The sequence below is a fragment of the Patella vulgata genome, chromosome 5 (genome assembly GCF_932274485.2).
Source record: "Patella vulgata chromosome 5, xgPatVulg1.2, whole genome shotgun sequence".
In the NCBI taxonomy this organism is placed as follows: domain Eukaryota; kingdom Metazoa; phylum Mollusca; class Gastropoda; family Patellidae; genus Patella; species Patella vulgata.
In genome coordinates this window covers 33,909,512-33,931,605 of record NC_065883.2, presented here as the reverse complement: position 1 = coordinate 33,931,605, position 22,094 = coordinate 33,909,512, and the positions used below count along the sequence as shown (strand labels likewise).

The following is a 22,094-nucleotide window of genomic DNA, read 5'->3' as shown; positions in this document are numbered from 1 at the left end:
AAAGATACAAGAGATACAAGTATATTACTTTATAGTCTTACACTTGTAAAGAATCAATGAACACATTGTCATAACTCATTGGTTTGAATATTTTTGACCGAAATGTTTATTTTTTAATAAAAGTACTTGTATACTTTTGATTGTGTGTGTTTTTTGATTGTGGCATGTTAGGACTTTAGCCTCATGTAGTCAATGTCAATCCGTTTTACTGTGGGTAAATATTTAATGTCATACCTAACTTACACGGGGTTAGAAGAGGACAATATGGATGCGTAATCGACACGACAATTACCACAAGGATTCGAACTTTACCTCTACTGCTGAGGACAAGTTTAAATAATAAATGATGGAGTTATTATATCGTGGGCTGTTTCAGGTCAACTTCTGTATATACCAAAAAGTCAACACGCAATATAAATAATGACTTTAACCTTTACTCATAATACATGTTAACCACACACTTCTTTATGGCAGTGTATGACAGGACACGTGATCTTTAGTTACAAATAGATCCACAAGAGAAAAAAATAAAAATAAAGTGAAATGAAATGGGATTTAACGTCCTACTTTTCTGCACCGAAGGGTCTGATGAAGACACGCGTACGCCATACTGTGTGTTATGGGAAAACTTTTGCCTGGACAGCGGCGCTACAACCTATTACGAATTCCAACTGTCAAGGATTCTCTTACGTGCACGCTAACGTGTACACGGGACCTTGTTTTTGTCCCATCCGAACGACTGGGCAATCCCGGGGAACTTTTTCGGCCAACACCGGGATCTAACCTTTGTCCTCCTAGTTAGTGAGTCAGCGCCTTACAGGGGCTCCTAGAAAATAAAACAGTAACAACTAAAACGCAGACACCTGGGATCTAAACTGTTTCAATGTCATTTAGTAATTGAACTATAGGTCACAATTACTGCTTATTACTGAGCGACGTTTCGACTAGGCTTCTCTAGTCATTATCAAGCAAAAACGAAGTACCAGAACACTCCGAATGTCAGCCACCTGTAACTGCCAAAGGGTATATTTCTCATAAGGAAATGGAAGCCGATGTTCCAGAAAGAGTAAGTATATCTTGCTGCGTGCTTGACACAAGTTTAACGATCCGTCGGTATTATGGCTGCTATTTTGAGACTAACACGCGGTTGCTTTGCATTTCCAAAAAGGAGAAGGTGATACTGGTCTTGATGATTTACTGTAGTACTTCCCACGAGTGAAGCGAGAGATGGAGATAGAGAGAGAGAAATGGGGTTTAACGTCCAGTCGACACAAACTAGGTCATTTCGGGACTGACATACGGTATATATTTTTTATTTCAATAATTCGCTTGCACGTAGGGGGCGAGAGATGGGGTTTAACGCCCACTTGACACAAACTAGGTCATTTCGAAACTAACATATGGTTCAATTGTATTTCAATAATTCGCTTGCACGTAGGGGTCTTTAACAATGGGAGGAAACCGGAGAAACATGTCCCGGACAAACGGCGAATCGAAATCATGTCCTCTTGATTCAATGACAGACCTTATGAACCAACGCGAACGCGTTTCCCATACGGCTACCCAAACCCCCTTCCCATGATTAGATTCCAATACAAGGCATAATTACTGTGTGGTCCCAAAAGGATCTTTTGTGTTTTCCCTGACATGGGGTGAAGCGCTGCGCTGCACGGGTAAAATGTCACTGGCACTTCATACGGAGTCATAGTAAACAGATACTGTTATGTTTGTTTTAAAAGTTCACAGGTAAAATCTTTTCTTTTTTTTTGGGGGGGGGGGGGGGTAATAATTGTTTGTTTTTAACTTATGATTTAGCATATAGGGGTATTTATTTTTAATTACAACTTGGTCGCATATAAAGTGTTGTTGTCTTCCAAGTTCAAATAATCACAAGTATGCCCTGTGTAGATTTATTGTGTTAAAATGTCGAGAATAGCGAAAATTTATTAAAAACTCAATTCAAACCTTTATTTAATCGACAGTGAGGAGATTTTAAAGTATATTACATTTACAAGCCCAGACACGTTCTTTTTCTGGAAATACCCTTTCCTTAAATAGACCATGTAACCTACCAACTTTTACCAACTGATGATTGACATATTAAGCGACCAATCCGGTATCGGAATTAAAGCAACCCGCTCTCTCTCTCAAACCAGGCTTTATATCAGCTTTTTAACCAGTTTATTGGGTTTTGTAACATAAGAGGCGGGGCTATCATATAGCGCAGAAGACTCGCGTGCGACTTCTATATGGATTACGTCAGATATGACAGTGTAGACAGTGTATAAGATATTATAATGGATATATTTCCCCCTCAGTGTTTAGATTAAATTGCTCAATGACACGATCCTATTGATATTAACAGTGTCGGAAGGATCAATCTACGCGAGATATAAATTTAACACAGTTTATTAAGTAAGTATATAATCTATAATTCGATTCTTTTACTTTCAAGATTGCCTAAATTTGCACGACTGCTTTTTTACAGCTTAATTAATGAGGCGTTATTCCATTTAAGGATGAAACAATATTGTAGGTTATGCACATTGGCGTATCGGAATGCAAGACTATTTTCGTGCGGCTTCCTTTCTGTAATTTAAACGTGTTCTAAAGACCCCTGTTTCTTGCAAGGCTGATGTAACAATCGGTGGAAATCTTTATCGTGAATGCGACATTTCCGTAAATCTTAGATACAGAAGAGTCTAGAACAGAATGTTTTGAACCGATTACCAAATGATAAAGCGTGATCAGCTACTATATAATAGATGCGAATATGTAGGTTAAATGCCAGGTCACTGCTACTTTACAATTCGTATATATGACGTGTTATTATAACGTTGATTAATCTGTAACAACCGGTTTCAACTTTTTATTAAATCGAGTTAATTAATTATTATGCAGAAAATGGGGCTTAAGGGCTTACTTCTCTGTACCAAGCGGGAGATTGAAGACGGCCACGCAGGGTGCTGTGTGGGACATATTTGCCCGAGAAGCAATTGAATTAAAACACTGAAGGATTTTTTACGTGCACACCTATTTAAACCTATGCTTATAAACCATAATTTAAGTATCTGAAATAGGCACTCCTAGCAATATCTTCTTGCATCACAAATTTTGTCTAACTAGGACCGCGACGTATGTATGTGGTTAGAGCACTAGAAATTAGTCAGGGGTCAAGGGCGGCGTTTGTGGGCTGGAATGGAAAGTGTCTAGTCGTTCGGATGGGACAAAAACTAGGTCCCATATGTACGTAAAAGATCCGTATCCGAACAGCGGCGCTACGACCTACACTTACATCGAATTCCAATTGCCAAAGGTTCTTTTACGTGCACGCAAATGTTATTGTTGGTTTTTGACGGTCTAACTCATAACGTCAACTAGAGACTATCGCCACCAAGAAACGCTATTCAGGTGACTTCTTTCAAGACTGGGCGCATTATTTCTATCGTGTCTTTCTTGCAAATCATTGTTTTTTTCTTCATGAGAGTGACTGATGCCTGTATCCTTACAAGCTGGGATTCCACAACGCAGTGGACGATTCAGTGCTGACCTCTTGATCCATTCACTTGATTGGATATTTGTGGCTTATTGCTTGCAGTGTCTATGTAGTTTGTGTCTTATACGGAGGTTTGGTTTATTTGGGTTGTTTGTGTAGTGTTGTCCTCCTGCACTTGCTATTAAAAACTAGTAACTTCATATCCACATGTAGATAACGTGAAAAACAGCGGACGACAGACATATCAAATCAAAGTACACCAAGAACTATTTTTCATTGATTTTGGCTAATAAATCTGTTTCCAACTGCATCGACGCATTTATAGCCAAGATTATACTACAGTGTGGGAACCGTGGTGGCTCAGTGAGCATAGTGCTGACACTATTGTGGATTCGATTCGTGTAAGTAAGTTAATTGCATAAAAAAATGAGAAAGTTCCTCTGGATTTCCCAGCTTGCTTTTTTCTTGTCAATGGCGCATAGGACGGAACAAAAGCGTCTAGTCCTTCGGGTGGTACGAAATACCGGGTCTACCTGTGTACCAATTTGTGTGCACGTAAAATAACCATTGACAGTTGGAATTCGATGAAGAGCAGACAGAAACTCCGACGTCCAGGCAAAATGCCTCTTCTAGCATCATTATCCCCGTCGGTGCAGATCAGCTGTAGTGCGTTAAACCACAGAAGGCTGTCATTTGCCTCGAAGCTCCCAAGATAATATTATTATCAAAAAAAAATCATTATTGAAATTCAAATACCGTTACTATATCTTATAAGGTTGAAATGATCCGTGAATATGACACACCTTATAGTGTCAAGATATATTTTGATGTAGGCAATATACACTTCTTCTAGATTACAATGCTGATATGTATACTTTCTTTTATTTGGTACAATACAATACCCAGGAGACTTGGTGATAATAAGTAAAGAAGAAAAATAGATAAAATACAGTCGCTGATTGTCAATTGTATTTAGCGGACCAGAATCTAATTTTTCACTGCTTGATTCACGCTAAAGAAGTTGTACTCAAGCTGATTATCTAAACACAAATAATCTCCCGATATGAATTCAATCGGATTAAAAACAGGTCCATCACAAATAGGTGGTGCTGACTTTATCATTATAGTCTGCTGACGATGCCGAATGTTGCGCAATTTTCAATTCATGATATGTTTGTAAATTGAAATTATTGTGGACCGATATTCCTTTTAGAGATTCAACTTTGACAATATTGCAGTTCTCAAGGTATTAAAGAAAAAAAACTGGGTTCCTGAAAAGCATGCTAAAGGAAAGTTACGTAAAAGCATTGAGAAAAAATCAACCGACCGGATAAATCGATTCTTTACTGTTCTAAAATTTAGGGATAAGCAAATAGATAGGTAGCCGGGCCAATCCTAGTACTGAGTCAATGTATAGTGAGAACTGCCTTCTTGTAACGAACAACAGGTGTTTAACTGCTCAACAGAAATATTTGAGAACGACTGACCTGTGACTGATTTTCACAATATTTATTTGTCTCGGCTATGCGGATATCTTAAAAATGAAGTATAAATCCATTTTTGTTAGAGGTTTTATTTTTCATAACGGGGTGTTTAGACATGGCGTAATTCAATACCACATTTAAAAGAAAGTTATTTGCCTCTTTAGGCTTCTGTTGGCTTTCATCATTATTTGTTTTGAGATAAATAAAAAATGAATCATCGTTCATTTGATTTGTAATCGCTAAGCTAGAACTACCTCGGCCAACATTTAATGAATGACTTCTCTAGCAGCGTTATAAGTATGCACTTATTAGTCTGTTGTCTCGAATCGATCTAACCAGCCAGTTCAAACACACACGCATTACAAAAAACCCCACATACTCCCAATCCAAGGTTAAATAAGTGTGGAAGAAACCCACTGATGCATGCTGTGTGAATTAGTACCGATATTAAAGTTGCCGGTCCCGAATCAGATTTTTTTTTTTTTTTTTTTGTGAAACTCTGTCTAACCTTTCATGGGTTAATCCACGCTTAAATCTACGCATATTCATTATTTAATTTTTTTAATTTTTAAAAAACTGTACTTTATTCAATAAGAATAAAATCGGGGACCTTGCTAGGTTTATACCACCCCATACCCATTCGTTTGATTAGAGCTAATCCCACTTAACACTGCTGTAAAGGAAGCAAATTTCTGTTCCAAATCTATGACTGGTCAATAGTCCGATTAACAACCAATAGCTAACTGCGTAACGATGTCATTACGCTTTAAACAGAGCTCCAAATTGGACCAATTTACATAACGTTACGTCATGACTCACGATTTTATTATTCCCAATTAACCAGTGCGTAGCAGAATATTGCAGAAAAACTAATTGCGTGACAAACGAGGATATAAATACGGATACAATGTAAACAAACTTCAACCGTTTAAATACCTTAAATCACCGTCCAAAGTTTTAAGGAATACACCAGATTAAACGAAGGGCTGTCATGTCGCTGTACTTTGGATAGATTTGATTGAACGGGAAGAATAGACATACTCCCTCAAAAGCTCAAGTATCAGAAGCCAATCCAGCAATGGCCAGAGAGGGATTTCTCGGTCCATTGCTTCAGGTAGTAGTGGCGGCGCCAGGGGGGGGGGGGAGGGGGGCACGATTCCGGAGTATTAATAACAAATAAATATCGGCTACCACAGCAAGCTTACGTTTTAGACCATTTTGTAAAAGTCACGTGGTCGACGTAATTTACTCGCAGAGTGGCGTACGCTTTTGAGACGATCGCTACGTGTTCCCCCTCGTGATCGGTCGTAAAAAATCGCCGCGATCAGGCGAAAACATACGCTCGTCTGCCCATAGTTTAAGACTTCGATATGTATGGTAATCAAGTCATGTGACATGCATGGACGCTTAAAATAGACATTACAGCTTGAGATTTAAATTTTTTTAGGAATGAAATGAAATGGGGTTTAACGTCCTACTGTTCTGCTCCTATACCGGGCTAATGAAGACGGGCATACGCCATACAGTGTGCTATGAGGGAAATTTTGCCCGGGCAGCGGCACTATCGCCTACTCTTATATCGAATTCCAACTGCCAAGGGATCTTTTACGTGCATTCCGAAGGACTAGACAGCTGTCCTTGTCAGGCCCCCGGTCTGCACCACTGACATGGGGAAACCAGGTCGGAAAATAAATTTTTTGAGAGGGATTAGAAGCAAACTTCTGATAAATAAACTAAATCATCAAATCACACAGTTTGTACGTGGGAAGGCCTTTACATTAAATCAGTGGAAATTTTGAGATATATGTGAACGATCTTTCCCTGTTACGTCTTCATTCAATAACTGTTTTTTGAAAGTTTTTTTTTACCAAAATTTAGATTTAAAACCCACCAAATCTTTATTCAATAGTTATAAATTTTAACATAATTTCTTATTATCGTTTCAGATACAAATCAGATAGTTTAAAATGGACGATTTCTTCAAAAACGTAACAGATTGTCCGACATCAACAACACTAACAGATTTTGACGACAATGGTGACCCAGGTACACCATTAAAGGCACCAGCAACTTTGGGTAGTCCTTTCAGTAACAATGATTTTATGGCCAATATTGGCGATTTACGGCTTTACCAGGCAGCCATTAAGGCAAATAAAGAGAAATGTATTACTCCCCTGGTAAAGGAAGAACTAAGAATATTTATTGAACATAAAAGATGTGGTGAAGGAAAAGATATGCTCCATGTTGATTTTAATAAACCGAAACATCATCAAGTAAGTTCTAGCTTAGAACGGCACCCAATATGCTAGTCACTGTCTAAAATATTGACTCGGAGACTAAAAAAAAAACATTTTTGGGATATTAGACATCAAATCAAGCCACTATTGAAACAACTCTTACTGTCTGAATTGGGTTCACCTGCTTAAAACGAATGATGATTGCTCTGTAATGTTTGAAAACAGCTTCATTCTTGATTGGGTTATTTTGACTACAGCTTATGAATGGGGGGTAAATAGGTTCTGTTTATTAGGATACAGACCACTAAATATTCTCTGACTGACTGGTTTAAAATTCTCGTCTCTTTGCCCGGCTGCAACTTTCCCCCCAAGTTTTCGCTGGGCTCAACGCTCTCCATCACAAACGGTACAAAGTCTGGAAATGTCTTGCTCCAATTGGTAACTTGTTAAAATAGAACACTTGCCAATCAAACCCAAATCAAGTAAGATAAATCACTTCAAGAACTTTGCAAAAGCGACAAAATCAATTAACAATCAAACAACTCGTGAAGTCAGTTAATATTATTTTCATTCTAGCTTACACCCGACGAAATAACAAAGAGAGAAAGACGAAAAGAACAGAACAGAAGAGCGGCATTAAGATGTAGAATGAAGAAAAAAGATGCTAAAAAGAAAAATGAGGAGGTTTGTTACCTAAAGCGAATTCTAGAACACCTGGTGCCACTTTTCATGAGTTGTAACTAAACCACTTGGTTGGAGACTCTGTTGGTTGTCTTTGGCCACGGGGCTAACTTCAACCCAGTTGCCTCGAATTTCTGGAATCCATGACCAAACCCATTCCCAATACATATTGACAGGTGTCGTGCACGCGTCATCACGTGTGCTATTTGATAATGTCTTGTATTCATATAGATGTTTTTGTTTCAGGAATTTACGAGGTTACGTCGTGAAAATAAAGATTTAGATGGCGAGGTACAGAAAATTTCACAGGACATTCTTGACCTAAAAAGAGTTTTAAAGTGTCATATATCATCAGGAGATTGTCATATTAGTGGAATAACTGAGGACATACGGACAGATGACTGTCAATTCCCTACTAGTATTTCTGAAAGGCAATTAGAGCGGCCAGATCCATGTACCACTGTGAACAATGCACTGCACGATGATGAAAACCATTTCTTCGATTTAGAATTTCTACCAGACGATTTTTTACAATGAGTTTTAATATTGGGTTCTTTGTTGTTTTTTTTTTGTTTTTTTTTTTGACAATAATATTAAGAGCACAAGACAGATTGTTCACATTACATCTAAACAGTAAAAACTGTGTTGTTATTATATAATTGAATGCATCCGGTAAAAATGTATTGGCTTATTATTACTTTAATTGTCTAGGACTTATAATAATGGCGATGTGAAATCAATTGAATCCATCAGCTACTATTGATCAAATTTTAATAATTTTCAGTAATTGTTTTAATTAAAAGTACATTAATTGTGTATAGTCTTCATATTTAACATTTCTCTGGTATGTTGGAGCTATAAATCATGTATAAAAAAACATTTAGTATATCAAGTGTTGTCTTGTATGATAACACTACATGTTCTATCAACCTGTGCGGGAGCGGATCGGGGGGGGGGGGGGGTAGCTACATTTTTTTTTTGTAAAACAACACTTTTTTTTATGAGAAAAGTGTAACGGTCGCGTGCTTTATACTTTATCACTAGATGGTGGCATGGGATGGACATTCAAAATGCGAAATAATGATATAGACATGTGTGATATCACAATTAATGCTTTGCATCAATAATGAAATTGAACCACAATGTGATCCTATAAATTCATTAGAAAAATTGACGTGAAACGGGGTGGCGTTTTGGGGGTTTCTCTCTTTCAAAATCGCAGTGTGTATGTATGCCTACGTAATTTAGAGACGATGGTGGCAGCATGCATTGTCAATTGTCAAATTTTCTTAACAGGAACCTAGCGAACCCCCTCCTTCCAAAAAAAATCAAAGATCCGCCCCTGCTGTGGGTTATTAACTCACTAACCAGGAGGTCAAGGTTTCGACCCCGGTGTTGCTCGAAAAAGTTCCTTGGGTTTTCCAGCATGGACTCTGATAGGTGCAGAAAAAAGTAGGAAGTTGAACTCCATTTCATTTCCAGGAACTTGTAAATGTGGACAACTGGAAACAGGTAACGTAATTCTATTTTAAGCGTTAAAGCCTGGCGCAATCCATCGGCTGTGTTTGGTCTCGGTACGACGTTATTAAGTCTCCTCTGAAATTCATCCCAAAGATGTTCAATCGGGTTTAAGTCCGGACTAAAGGCTGGCCAGTGCATAACGTTGAAACCGTTCTGCCGTAGAAAGCCCCGAGTTACTCTGGCGGTGTGGGCACGGGGGTTGTCATGCTGGAAAACGTTGTTTCGATGACGTGCGAAATGTGGTATGACGTGGGGTCTGAGAGCTTGATCGATGTAGCGCACTGCTGTGATGCCACCTCCTCTCCCTGGACCAAGATTTTGGAACACCACGGGACCCACTCTCTGGTTCAGGCCGATTCCACCCCAAACCATTATGCTTGGACCTCCCCATGAGTCTCGTTTCATGACACATTGGTCAGAATAACACTGGCCACGTCGACGCCATATTCTGGCCCTGCCATCTGCAGTTGATACGCAATACCAACTCTCATCTGTGAACAGAACAGTTCTCCATTGCCTGTGTCGCCAGTTCTGGTGTTGTTGGGTAAACTGTAGATGTTCACGTCGATGGCGAGGGATGAGGATCGGTCACGGTAAGGTCTACGGCACTGGATGTTCTCTCTGGTGAGACGTCGGCGCACTGTATCGGCACTGATGGGTCTTCCGTGTGTTCCCACTGTCTGACATGCTGTCTCGGGTACCTGTGTGACGGGATTCTGCACGTGCTGTCGCACAACATAGCGGTCTTGTCGCCTTGCGGTAACCCTTGGTCTACCATTTCGGGGGCGATCATCCGTGGTATTGGTGGCCCGAAAGCGTTACTGAAGCCTGTAGATGGACAGAACATTGACCTGGAAGTGATTGGCAACGGCTTTGGCAGTGTGGCCAGCGTCGAGTCTTCCAAGCGCCTGGTTCCTCTAAGCTGTCGTGGGTCGTGGCATGCTGCTGACGTTGTAGTGTGAATGATTCAACCAGGTATGGGGGTGCATTTTCTAGGGCTGGTCCCGGTGAACAACACGTGCAGCATGAGTTACATGAAAATCATGGAGAACACATTACCATCTCAGTAGTCAGGTTGCGTTTTTGAGAACACTTCCTGGGTTCAATTCTGTGTTTGGGAAGGGGCCTTATTGCTCAGGTAAAGTTGGAGATGTGGTCACAAATATACAATAAAAACATTTGGCAAGTTTTATGCAATGCGTCTATTCAGAGCAACATACCAACCTGACGTTTCTTTTGCTGCTTAGTATATAATATTAAAGCCGCTGGTGGTCATTTACATTTTTTGGACCATCACGGATTAATTCGTTCCAACATACACTCAAATTGATTATTTAGCATTTAATAAAGAAAACAAAATGAAAACATTAACGGTGGATAACCTTATGACTTGTACAGGTCATATCTCGTTTATATCGTTTTCATTATAGCATACATAATGTTGACAGATTTTCAATTCATCATCTTAACATTCAGCGGAACGGAACCATGTTTGAACTTATATTCTGTTTACAGATTAAACTTCTACAATCGATTAAAACACGGTTGAATGATAACCACAAGAACAAATGCAAAAACATATAGAAATATATATCTCACTACAATATTCCCTGTATATTGAAATGCAATACAATAGTATCTTATTGGACCTGTCTCCTGCTTTTTGACACCGTTCACCACCGCATTCCGCTAAAACATACTGGAATCTCATTTTGTTAAATCTGAAGATGTTCTTCCACTAATTCGATCATACTTGACAATCTGAATACAAATAGATTAGTGTATACGAACGCTTCTGTATGGTGGCTGATTAGTATCATGTCGTGATGTCGTGGTGTCGCCCTTCATAAGGCGACAACCCGACATCACGACATTTTAACCCGACACCACGACAACCCGACATCACGACATTTTTTACCCGACAATACAACATTTTCACCCGACACCACATCAAAAATGTTGTCCGGTTGTCGTGGTGTCGTGGTGTCGGGTTGTTGTAGTATCGTGATGTCGGGTTGTGGTGTCGGGTTATCGGCCATATTCGTCTAAATACTATGATTATATACACTTATCCTGGTGTTGGTCAAGAAAGTTCCCCGGGATTTTGCAGCGTGGTTTCTCCATGTCGGTAGTGCAGAACAAAGGGCCTGACAAAGTACAGTGTCTAGTTGTGTAGATGGGACAAAAAACAAGCTCCAGTGGACACATTGACGTGCACATAAAATAATACTTCACAGTTCGAATTTCTCTTGGCTTATTGTTTGCCACTACCTAGGCATATGCAGTGTGGAGCCACGGTGGCTAATTAATGGGTAAGACGCCGGCTCGCTAGTCTGGGGGTCGTGTGTTCGATCCCTGTGCATTGGCCGAGAAAGTTCATCAGGATTTTCCCCTTGACAGTGGTGGAAGGCTGAGGCCTGACTAGGACAGCTATATAGTCATCCCCCTGAGGTGTAGGCCGTAATAAGAATATGCCCTTCGTATAAGGCGATTAAAAGGATCCCTATAATGGGGCAACGTGTTTGCCGTGCGTTGCGACCCATGTCGGTGGAGAGTGGAATCCTGGTCATTGAGTAGGGATTCTGCTTGCCAGCCCTGTCTCTGCAACATATTTCTTCGGCCCACAATTCACATAGACGTGAGGTCAGAGAGGCCCTGATCAGTCAGCTTTGGTCGTGTTTAGTTGACGAGTAGGCGCATCTTTTCCATTATTCTGTAATATATTTGTTGCAGTTCTACGTGTGTGTCCTAGGTGCCTACTCTAAAACAGCGGCTTGTGTCAACTAGGTGGAGTAAAATATTAAACCTTTACTTTGTCTAGGTATATCCTTGTCTGTCCTGCATGGATATTGCAACCCTTTGGTGGCTGGGGAGCAGACAGAGATGAATCTTTTAAAATACACTCATGGCTTCCCAAACAAAGAAGACTCGTGCTACAAAACGTATATCGACCGAGGATTTGGAATCAAGTAATATACCAAATAAAACTTCCCGAACCTGGCCTAGTTTTCTGGTCATACAGAGTACCAACGAAATAAATCTTAGCAAAACATCTCCTTTTTTGATTGCTAAAGGTTTTGCTGGCTTAGCTGGTGAGCCCAAAAGCGTCAAAAAAATCAGAAATGGCACTCTGTTAGTGGAATGTGCTAAAGAGTCACATGCTACTTCATTATTGAAATAAACAACTTTAGCCAACATTCTGAACAAAGTTGCACCGCAAAACTCTCTTAATTTGTAAAGAGGTGTTATTCAGTCTCAGGATTTAGAAGGCAGCTGTGAAGAAGATATGCTTGAAAATCTCGTCTCACAAGCTGTTACATAGTTACGTCAAACGTATTTCCATCAGACGTAATGGTAATATTATCCAAACCAACACCTATCCTGACCTTTGATAAACCAGATCTTCCTAATTCAAAAACGTAATTGAATTTCTGCTCACTAATAATTCCTTCGAAGACCAAAAGTTGTTGTGTGAGACTGTGAGAGGATATCTGACAATTCAATAAAGAATTGACTGTCACTAGATAAGAGGGCACGAAAGAAAAATAGAATAAGTCCGTGCATTACCATGTTTTTATAAGGTATAGAATGAATAAAAACTTGTGAATGAACGGTTTATTTCTATTTTTCTCGTGTTCTCCTATACGTACTTATCTCATGACAGTCAATTACTTTTTTGAATTGTCAGATATCCTATTACAGTCTCATATAACTACTTTTGATCTTCGAAGGAATTATTAGTGAGCAGAAATTCGCCCAGGTATCTGTTATCACTCGTCACTTCAGTCAGTTATATAGAGGGATAACTCGTGTTTTCCTTTTGCGTTCGTCACTTCCGATTATTGAAGCCGGCATTACGCATCTATCGTAGCAATGATCTCTGTGTTAAAATTATATTTGGAACGTGTTTAACAAGTTCTATCCCATATGTGATAATGACTGGCACCAATATTGTCTTTTAAAATCATAATCGTTATTTCCTTATCTTAGAATCCGCTAAATGTATTTGTATGCGTTCATGTGCAATACGAAATGACTTTTGCCAGGGACGTGAAATTTAGGATTTATATAGGAAATCTCAGCTGCTAATTAATACCGCATCAAGTAAATTTTGTCCATGTAGCTAGTAGCTGATTCGTCCAAAAACTGTATGAATAAAGCGACACTTTGTGAATAGGTCTATATTTGACTCCCCAAACCCTGTCTTTTCGCAAAAATCGAAATACTCAAGATAATATCTATTTTCAAAGCCTAATCTAGCATTTTTATAGCGGCGACCCATGACACAGTCTGAGTCTATGCATGGCCTGCGATTTATTAGGACCATGCTCCCATAGGGCAGTCAATATTTTAACTAGACGATTTGCGCCACCGTTGATTTAGATATTACTTACCAGCTTCCCTTTTCCCGTATCACATAACATTTTCTGCAAGTGCAATCCGAAAATGGAGATACCCCGTCTAATTCATATGCCCTTTCTTGTCCCAAATATGTCTTATCCCATTGAAGAAATTAAACATGGACTAATTATAAATTGCAGTGTATCTTATATCTAGATGCTCATGCCCTGACATTATTATACTTCCTTGTAATCGGAATGACGATACTGCACTATCAAAGATCATCGATTTCAACAGGTGGGTTGTATGCGATACAATCTATTTCGTTTAGTTTTTATAGTTCAAAATTTCGTTTTACTTGTCTTTACTCAATCTAATTAAAATATAGACCTATATTTTGTTTCGTTTTTTATACTTTCGATGGTAAAGACTACAGGGCCTAAAATAAGTTTAAATTATCGTAGCACGAATTCTGCGTCCTTGGAGAGTCGAAGGTCGACTTGGGTGGCGGAGGGAGGGGGCACCCCCTTCAAATTTGGAATATTCAGAGCTGAAAAACAGCATCTGTGGACTATTCGGGCGCAGATTACCAAGCCTACTGGAAAACCTGACTAGTGGGGCTGAGCTAATGCGGCTGTCGCTCACTCGACAGCTGATCTGATCTGATCTGTACAAGTTAACTGACCACCACAAGAGGAAACACTCATTAAGGGTCAGGAGGCATCGCTACCTTACACTTTTTCAGAGCACTACACCATTGTTTTCAGAGCACGTTTTTCTTATTTTCGAAGCACGGATTTTTCATTTCGAAGCACGTTTGTGCTCCAAAGCACGTTATTTTAGGCCGTGAAAGACTAGACTGGATAACCTGCTCTAATACGTCAGACTCGCTCCTACGTCACTCCTTTTCTGACTTGCATAATAAAATATATTAGTCAGAATAGCGCAGTGACGTAGGAACCAGCCCGACGTCATTTAGAGCAGGTTGTCCAGTCTATGGTAAAGACAAGTAAAAACGAAATTTTGAACTATAAAAAACGAAACGAAATTGGATCTGTGTTTTAATCAGATTGGTCTTTGGTCTTTACTACACTAGGATCTGGAAGAGTTGTTATTTAACTCGTGTTCTGAATGGTGTCAGGGATAAGGCAATGAAACGGTTACGACAAGCTTTAGGCGTGTTTTGCACGGAACTGTGGGTAATCCACTAGTAACATAAATGCTGATTCGTTAATCAATTGTCTGATGCCATAGGGTCAAACGTCGGTCTTTTGACCCCTGACGTGACCTGAAATGAAATGAAATGAAATGGAGTTTAACGTCCTACTGTTTTGCTCCGAACTGGGCTAATGAAGACGGGCATACGCCATACAGTGTGCTATGAGGGAAATTTTGCCGGGACAGCGGCACTATGGCCTACTCTTATATCGAATTCCAAATCCCAAGGGATCTTTTATGTGCACGCCAATGTGTACACGGGACCTCAGGTTTTCCATCCCATCCGAACGACTAGGCAGCTTTCCTTGTCAGTCCCTCCGTCCTGCATCACTGACAAGGGAGAACCACTCCGGAAAATCTGGATGAACTTTCTCGGCTAATGCAGGGATCGAACACCCGACCTCCAGGCTAGCGAGCCAGCGTCTTACCCACTTAGCTGTCGCTATAACTTGTCAGATCTGCATGTAGTGTAGGCCATCGAAAGTATAAAAAAACGAAACGAAATATAGATCTGTATTTTAATCAGATTGTATGCGATACCACCCTAGACTCAAGCGAACGTTAATGACTATTATACTACTACCAGTAGTATAGGCTGATAACAAATAACATTGCATGAGGAAACTAAAATACTGTGGATAGAAGAACAAAACTCTTGCTTACTTTTTTAAATTCAAACAGGTTTATTTTCTTGAAGTGTTTATTACATACACACTAGAGTCACAGATAAAATATTTTTTCTCAAACAGACATATTTATATATTCCTAAATCAAGTAACTTCATATAAAAAAAACACTCAGTTCTTACTACGAGAATCCAACACTGTAAACTAAGGTAGATAATCACAATATTAATCAATAATAATTAGGTCAAAACAATTAAAAGTTTAACAAAAATCAACATTAGTTCATAAATAATAACATTATCAAAGCCTGTGATATAAAATACTTAAAAAAAATCATGTTTACTATTTGAGTGCCCTTACGAACAGTTATTTATAGCACCCAATTCATGTTATGATAATAGAAATATAGTCTCTATCTCCCAGTCTGAAATTAAAAGCCTGAATGCGTGACTTCAAATTACAATGATGGCCTGTTGTTTCTTTTGGTCTATAAAAGGCATATAAAATACATAGGATATTATTGATGATTGAATACTATACATTTGGCTATATGCTTAAATTCTAAATGACTGACCATGGATGTGGTCATTTGTCTATGATAATTCTTACCTAAAATGTTTTTCATATAAAATAAAATAATACAATACAAATGAAATTAATGATTTTGTCCATGATTTTCAGCTTTACTTCAGCTTCAGCACAATATTAGTTTTATGACTTTAAATGTCATATTGCATAATTCTTTATTATATTAAAATTTAAATAATATATTATAACTAGTTTTAGGATTAAGCAAAATAATTATGAAATGAATATGCCAATATATATATATATGAAACATCACATCACTCAATGCACACCAAGTTCCTTTGATATTTTTTTTCAGATCTGGAATTAAATTAAGAACCCTGAACCAAAACATGAATCTGTTTCTAATCTTAATACCTGAAAATTTGAGAAGTTAAAAAAATTAATTAACTATTTGAATTTGCACAACAAATAGTAGCAGCCAAAAACACCTTGGACAATTACCAAAGGATTTTTTGTTTCAAAAACATCTTCGATCACCACATCTACTCATAAATATTTTAAAACAATAACATAAATACACATTAAAATATGAAGAATTAATAATAATATGATTAAATATATGTGTTACAAAAAAAAAAATGAAAGTAAAAAGAACACTTCTTTAGTACAATGTGTGATTGACATAGGGAGGTTAACATAATATAAAAACCATTAATAAATTTTATATTAGAATGGTGTGCACTCAACATATTCCCACAGTTATTCTTACTATATTATAGTTAAGACAAACATTAATTAAAATTCATATTTTATGTATTGATGATTTATCAATTATATCAAACAACAAAATGACAAAATTTCTTTCTACACATCCTAACAAAATTATTTTTAAATTACGCATCCAATTTAGCTAGTTCACTTGTGTAGATGTTGATACTTTCTGTGTCGTACAAAACAAAGTAAACTTGTTTAAGAGAACTAGTGGTGACTTTAGTAAAGTATGCATTAATGGCCTGTAGAATTAATTGTGCTGCAGCCTGTTTGGGAAATCCTCCATGCCCACTTCCTATTGAAGGTATGGCCACTGTTTTAAGATTCTTCTCATCAGCAAGCGCAAAAACATTATTAACAGCTTTGGTTAATAATTCTGTGGAGTTACTGGTAGACCATGAAGGACTATTGACGTGAATAACAAACTTAGCTGGAAATTTCTTTCCAGGACAAATGGCTGCTCCAGCAGTATCTAAATCGCCATGAGTTGATCTTAGATTTTCGATTTCTTGACGGAATTCTTTACCACCGGCATTACTGAGGGCATTTCCTACTTCCCCACCCATATGATAATTTGAACTGGTCGGATGGACAATTGCATCTGCTGCCATTTTTACAATATCTCCTTTGACCACGGTTAATTTTTGTCCTAGAAAAAGTTTTTTCTCTGATAATGTAGTAAATCCACTTGCATCTGGGAGGGCATCTGTGGATTTTGATCCTGATGGTCCATTTAAAGTTGAGTTTACCAAAGGCTTAGCTTTTGATCTTACAGCTTTGAGTTTCGGTCTGAAATGCACTGGTGTCGGTATGCGTTTCTTAACTTTTCCAGCAATGACCGGCTTACTGGTACTGGCTTTCGGCCCATTAGTTATTTTGGGCTTTTTAATTGGTAATGCCGGTAAAGAGGGTGCTGGAGATCCCACTGGAGTGTTTGGAAATTTTCCTCCTTTCTTGCGACCCAGCAGTTCTGGGTGAATCCTTGGCAAGACTCCCCCTGCTGGAATAGTGACATGTTTTAATAGTGTGTGTAGCTCTTCATCATTAGCAATGGCTAGTAAGATATGCCTAGGTGTAACTCGTTGCTTTTTGTTATGCTGTGCTGCGTTACCGGCTAGTTCTAAAATTTCAGCAGTCAAGTATTCGATGACAGCAGCTGCATAAACCGGTGCTCCAGCACCAATACGGAAGTGGTGCGTGTCACGTTTAAGATACCTTAACATTCTCCCAACGGGAAACAATACTTCAGCACGCTGGGATCGCGTTTTTTGCCCCTTGAGCGGCCTCTTCTTAACTCCTCTCGCCGACATGTTTACAGTGTATGTCGTTATCTCGCTTCCTCGCTTAACGGTATTGATAATAAGGTCAGTTGCAAGCTACGACATGTCAAGAAAATCTAGGCCATGAAATAAACAATACGGACTGTTTAATGGACTATGAATAGCCTCATCAACATTAACGGTGCAATAATAGTAGACTACTGAATTATGTTTTCAAACCAAATTAAATAATGCATATGACTGAAAGCTTTAGACTATAGGTCTTTTATTTATTTATTTTTTTTGGGGGGGGGGGGGTCTTATTTTTATTTTTTTTTATTTTTTTACTTTTGAACGCAGATGCCCAGAAAAGTGACTTTACCTATAACGACAATCAGACTAGTCTTAGCTTAGGAAAGTAAATGAAATCAAAACGAAATGAAATTTGGTTTAAAGGCCTACTGTTCGGCATCGACTGAGCTAATGAAGACGGCCATGCTGTGTCCAATGATGGTACTTTTGCTCTGACACCGGCGCTACGGCCTATTCTTATTTCGAATTCAACTGTCAGTGGTTCTTTACGTGCACGCCATTGTGTGGGCCTACACGGAACCTGGGTCTTTCGTCCCACCCGAACTTAGGGACACCGTCGTCCTGCACCACTGACAAGGGATTGTTACGCCGGATAAATCCCGAGGCACTTCCGCGGCCAACACCAGGAGCGAACCCGAGACCTCCGGGTTAGCGAGCCAGCGTGTTAGTCACTAAGCCAACGTGGCTCCCAGCCTACGAAAGTATCTGTTTTTACGGGATATTGAATAATGAAACAAATGGTACTATTTACGTTTATTACGTGACCTTTCCAATATTTAAGTGAGTTATCCATTTTTGGACAGACACCGCCAATTCATTTACCAATTATTCTAACCACATTTATCATCAGATCTATTTGAAGATTTAAAAAGACAGTCGGTTAGCTGATACGCATATGTTTTGTTGTCTGGAAACTGGGTTTTAAGATGGCATGGGGGCTACTGCCACTTACCATGTTCAGAGCTTGGGGCGCTCGTGGGCCTTAATTTAGCCGTAGGAAAGCACAATGTTTTTACCCGGGCCATGGGCGGTGTCCATTTGTTGTCGCACTTTCGAAAATCCAATCATAATTATTGCCAAGATTTTAGTGTGGACATTTTATCTCAACAGACCCGTCAACATTAATTTAACGATACTATTCAACGAAAAATAATATCAAAACGGTGACCCACTCTACCGGCTGCTTTACAGAAACACTTCATTTTTTTCATCACGATTGCATGTATTGGAGATAATTAATGTATGTTTAGTATAAATTTTTGGCTACCTTGGTTACGCATTAACTAAATCCAAGAAGCACTTTTACTTTGCATGCAAAATATTTTAGGCTATTGAATGTGGTGGAAGAGATCATTTTTAAAGGTCATCAAGTGTTCACATGATCTTTTGTTCCTTAATGACCCCTAGGTATTCATCTATCCCAAAACGAATTATTACATCTCATAATCCAATTAATACGCTACAAAATCGTGTATGATTTGTTAATAAGTGATCAATAATAATAATAAAAAAGGGTCTGGCACTCTGTGTTATCTATACTTGGGGTGACGCTCTTCGAGAAAGCCTTATAAGGCTCCGTCAATTCAAGTTCATCCAACAACATGGTCAGTTCCTGTCCCATAGTACGATCGCGCTTGTTATTATTACATCTCATAATCCAATTAATACGCTACAAAATCGTGTATGATTTGTTAATAAGTGATCAATAATAATAATAAAAAAGGGTCTGGCACTCTGTGTTATCTATACTTGGGGTGACGCTCTTCGAAAAAGCCTTATAAGGCTCCGTCAATTCAAGTTCATCCAACAACATGGTCAGTTCCTGTCCCATAGTACGATCGCGCTTGTTATTTCACTTTTCTTGAATTTTGAGAAAGGGCATGGCCCTTCTTTTTTAAAAAAAAAAAAATATATATATATTTAATTCACTCTTAGCCAGGTGCGGAAAATCATCATCTACATTGTTGTCGTGGTTAAATGTCTCTAACATGAAATGATTTTTAAAACCGTATCCAGGGTTCTTTTTGAGTTTCGCCTCCCTAATATCTCTGCTGATTATATTCTCGATTTTCTACGATAAATGAAATAAAATAAAATGAAGACGGATAGAGACGGGGGGAGGGGGTCATTTGGCCTGGACAGCGGCGCAACGGCCTACTCCTATTTCGTGTACACGGGTCTTCGGGTTTTCGTTAAATCCGAAAGACTAGACACTGTCGTCCTTGCCAGACCGTCCATCCTGCACCAATTGATAAACCACGCTGGAGAAATTCCGGGTAACTTTCTCGACGAACACCGGGCACCAGCGCATTACTCACTGTGCCCTCGCGGCCCCTTGCCATGGTAATAAATGAGGCATCGATTGTTAGTCTTTCTATCTACAGTCTCCGTTAGTGTCGGCCATATTCACTTTTCGCGCAGAAATGGTGGGCATTGCCTAATCCACTCAATAGCTAAGCCATTCGATGATCTAGAGAGTTGATTATGGGTTTGTCGTGTGAATAAATGTTTAAATAATAATCTATATAATATTTGAAGCCAGAAAAAAAGAATGTAATAGGCAGATTTAGCCCTTGCATAAATAAACGAGACGCCTGATAAACTCTTCTTTAAAAATAGGACTAGAACTGCTGGGAAAAGAGATAGGAAAATTGATTGTATATGATAAAAAAATCGTTAAAGGTGTTTTTAAACAGTTTTATTGTCCTATATCAAATTTACACTGCTTCAATGGAAGCAACTGTGGGGTTTATGGGTCTCGCACACACAGATAACTGTCTACCTTGAGAATAGATCGCTGTACTGAATGGCCGTCTCATTGAACAATTAGTGTACTATTTTATTATACGATTTTAGCCCGTTTCATACACACACAAATAATAAATACACATTTTCAATTTAATTTCATATGAAAATATAAGCGATATAAATACTTCTCAAATCTACCCAATGTGTGTTTCGACTAATATCGTCGATTTAGGAATTAAAATGTCGGTTAACTGGCTTCGTGTCTGTTCTCAAATACAACTTATTGTAGACAGACATCGTAAGTTTCGTATAACATCTTGTAAAAAGTCAAGTTATATATCGTGTAAACGCCGCCTTAGGCAGCCTTTCTTCATCGGCTCATTTTTCCTAACAGCTTCCCGTGCCTTTGTTGTTAGCATTTCAAAAACTGTACGCTTGCAGCTTGTTCAAATCGACAATGGTAACATATTTAACTCATGGATTACTTACGAAGACAGACAATATTAGCTACGAGAACGTAGCTAAAAACGTTGAGATATTGAGAGATTAAGGTTTGTTATCTAAGATAATATGTATTCACCAAATTTATGCCGATCGAATGAATAAATGAAAGACGGGCTATAAGAGTAGGCGCAACGGCGAATTCCAACTGCCAAGGGATCTTTTACGTGCACGAACCCGGGACCCCCAAGCTAGCGAGCCAACGCCTTACCCACTTAGCCACGGTGGCTCCTCTGCCGATCGAAGCAAAGTGAGATTTTGTTAGGCTTGTTGATAAGTAACGAAAACAGTCTTTACATAATACTGTTTGGAGTAGCTATACGCTTACGAATAACCTACCCTCGTGTGATTGGACACCAAATAAAAGTTCTAGCTGTCTGACTGTTCTTTCCATATTGCTTTTATTGACAAAATTGTTCGATGGGTATCCCCCCATATGAATATGAATGTATGTAAAGTGATTTATATTCAATTTTTGAAAAATATTGCAATTTCTAATCAATTATGTTCCATGAAATACCTTCAAATCGAACGACAGTCGTTTATGCCTGCTTAGTGCATTCTACAGGTTTTTTAAATTATTATTT

The 22,094-nt window shown here is 38.7% G+C and overlaps 2 protein-coding genes across 2 annotated transcripts; one reads left to right on the top strand and one right to left on the bottom strand.

Moving 5' to 3' along the window:
- Positions 1-2,204: 2,204 nt before the first annotated feature.
- Positions 2,205-8,708, top strand: LOC126821270 (uncharacterized). The gene is made up of 4 exons (XM_050549672.2): positions 2,205-2,415; positions 6,927-7,253; positions 7,794-7,901; positions 8,145-8,708. Exons 2-4 carry the CDS (start codon positions 6,948-6,950, stop codon positions 8,433-8,435), a joined length of 705 nt encoding a protein of 234 aa, XP_050405629.1. The 5' UTR covers positions 2,205-2,415; positions 6,927-6,947; the 3' UTR covers positions 8,436-8,708.
- A 6,929-nt stretch (positions 8,709-15,637) lies between these two features.
- LOC126821256 (core histone macro-H2A.1) lies at positions 15,638-18,314 on the bottom strand. Its single transcript, XM_050549649.2, has one exon. The coding sequence runs from the start codon at positions 18,214-18,216 to the stop codon at positions 17,029-17,031; it is 1,188 nt and encodes a 395-aa protein (XP_050405606.1). The 5' UTR covers positions 18,217-18,314; the 3' UTR covers positions 15,638-17,028.
- Positions 18,315-22,094: the final 3,780 nt, after the last annotated feature.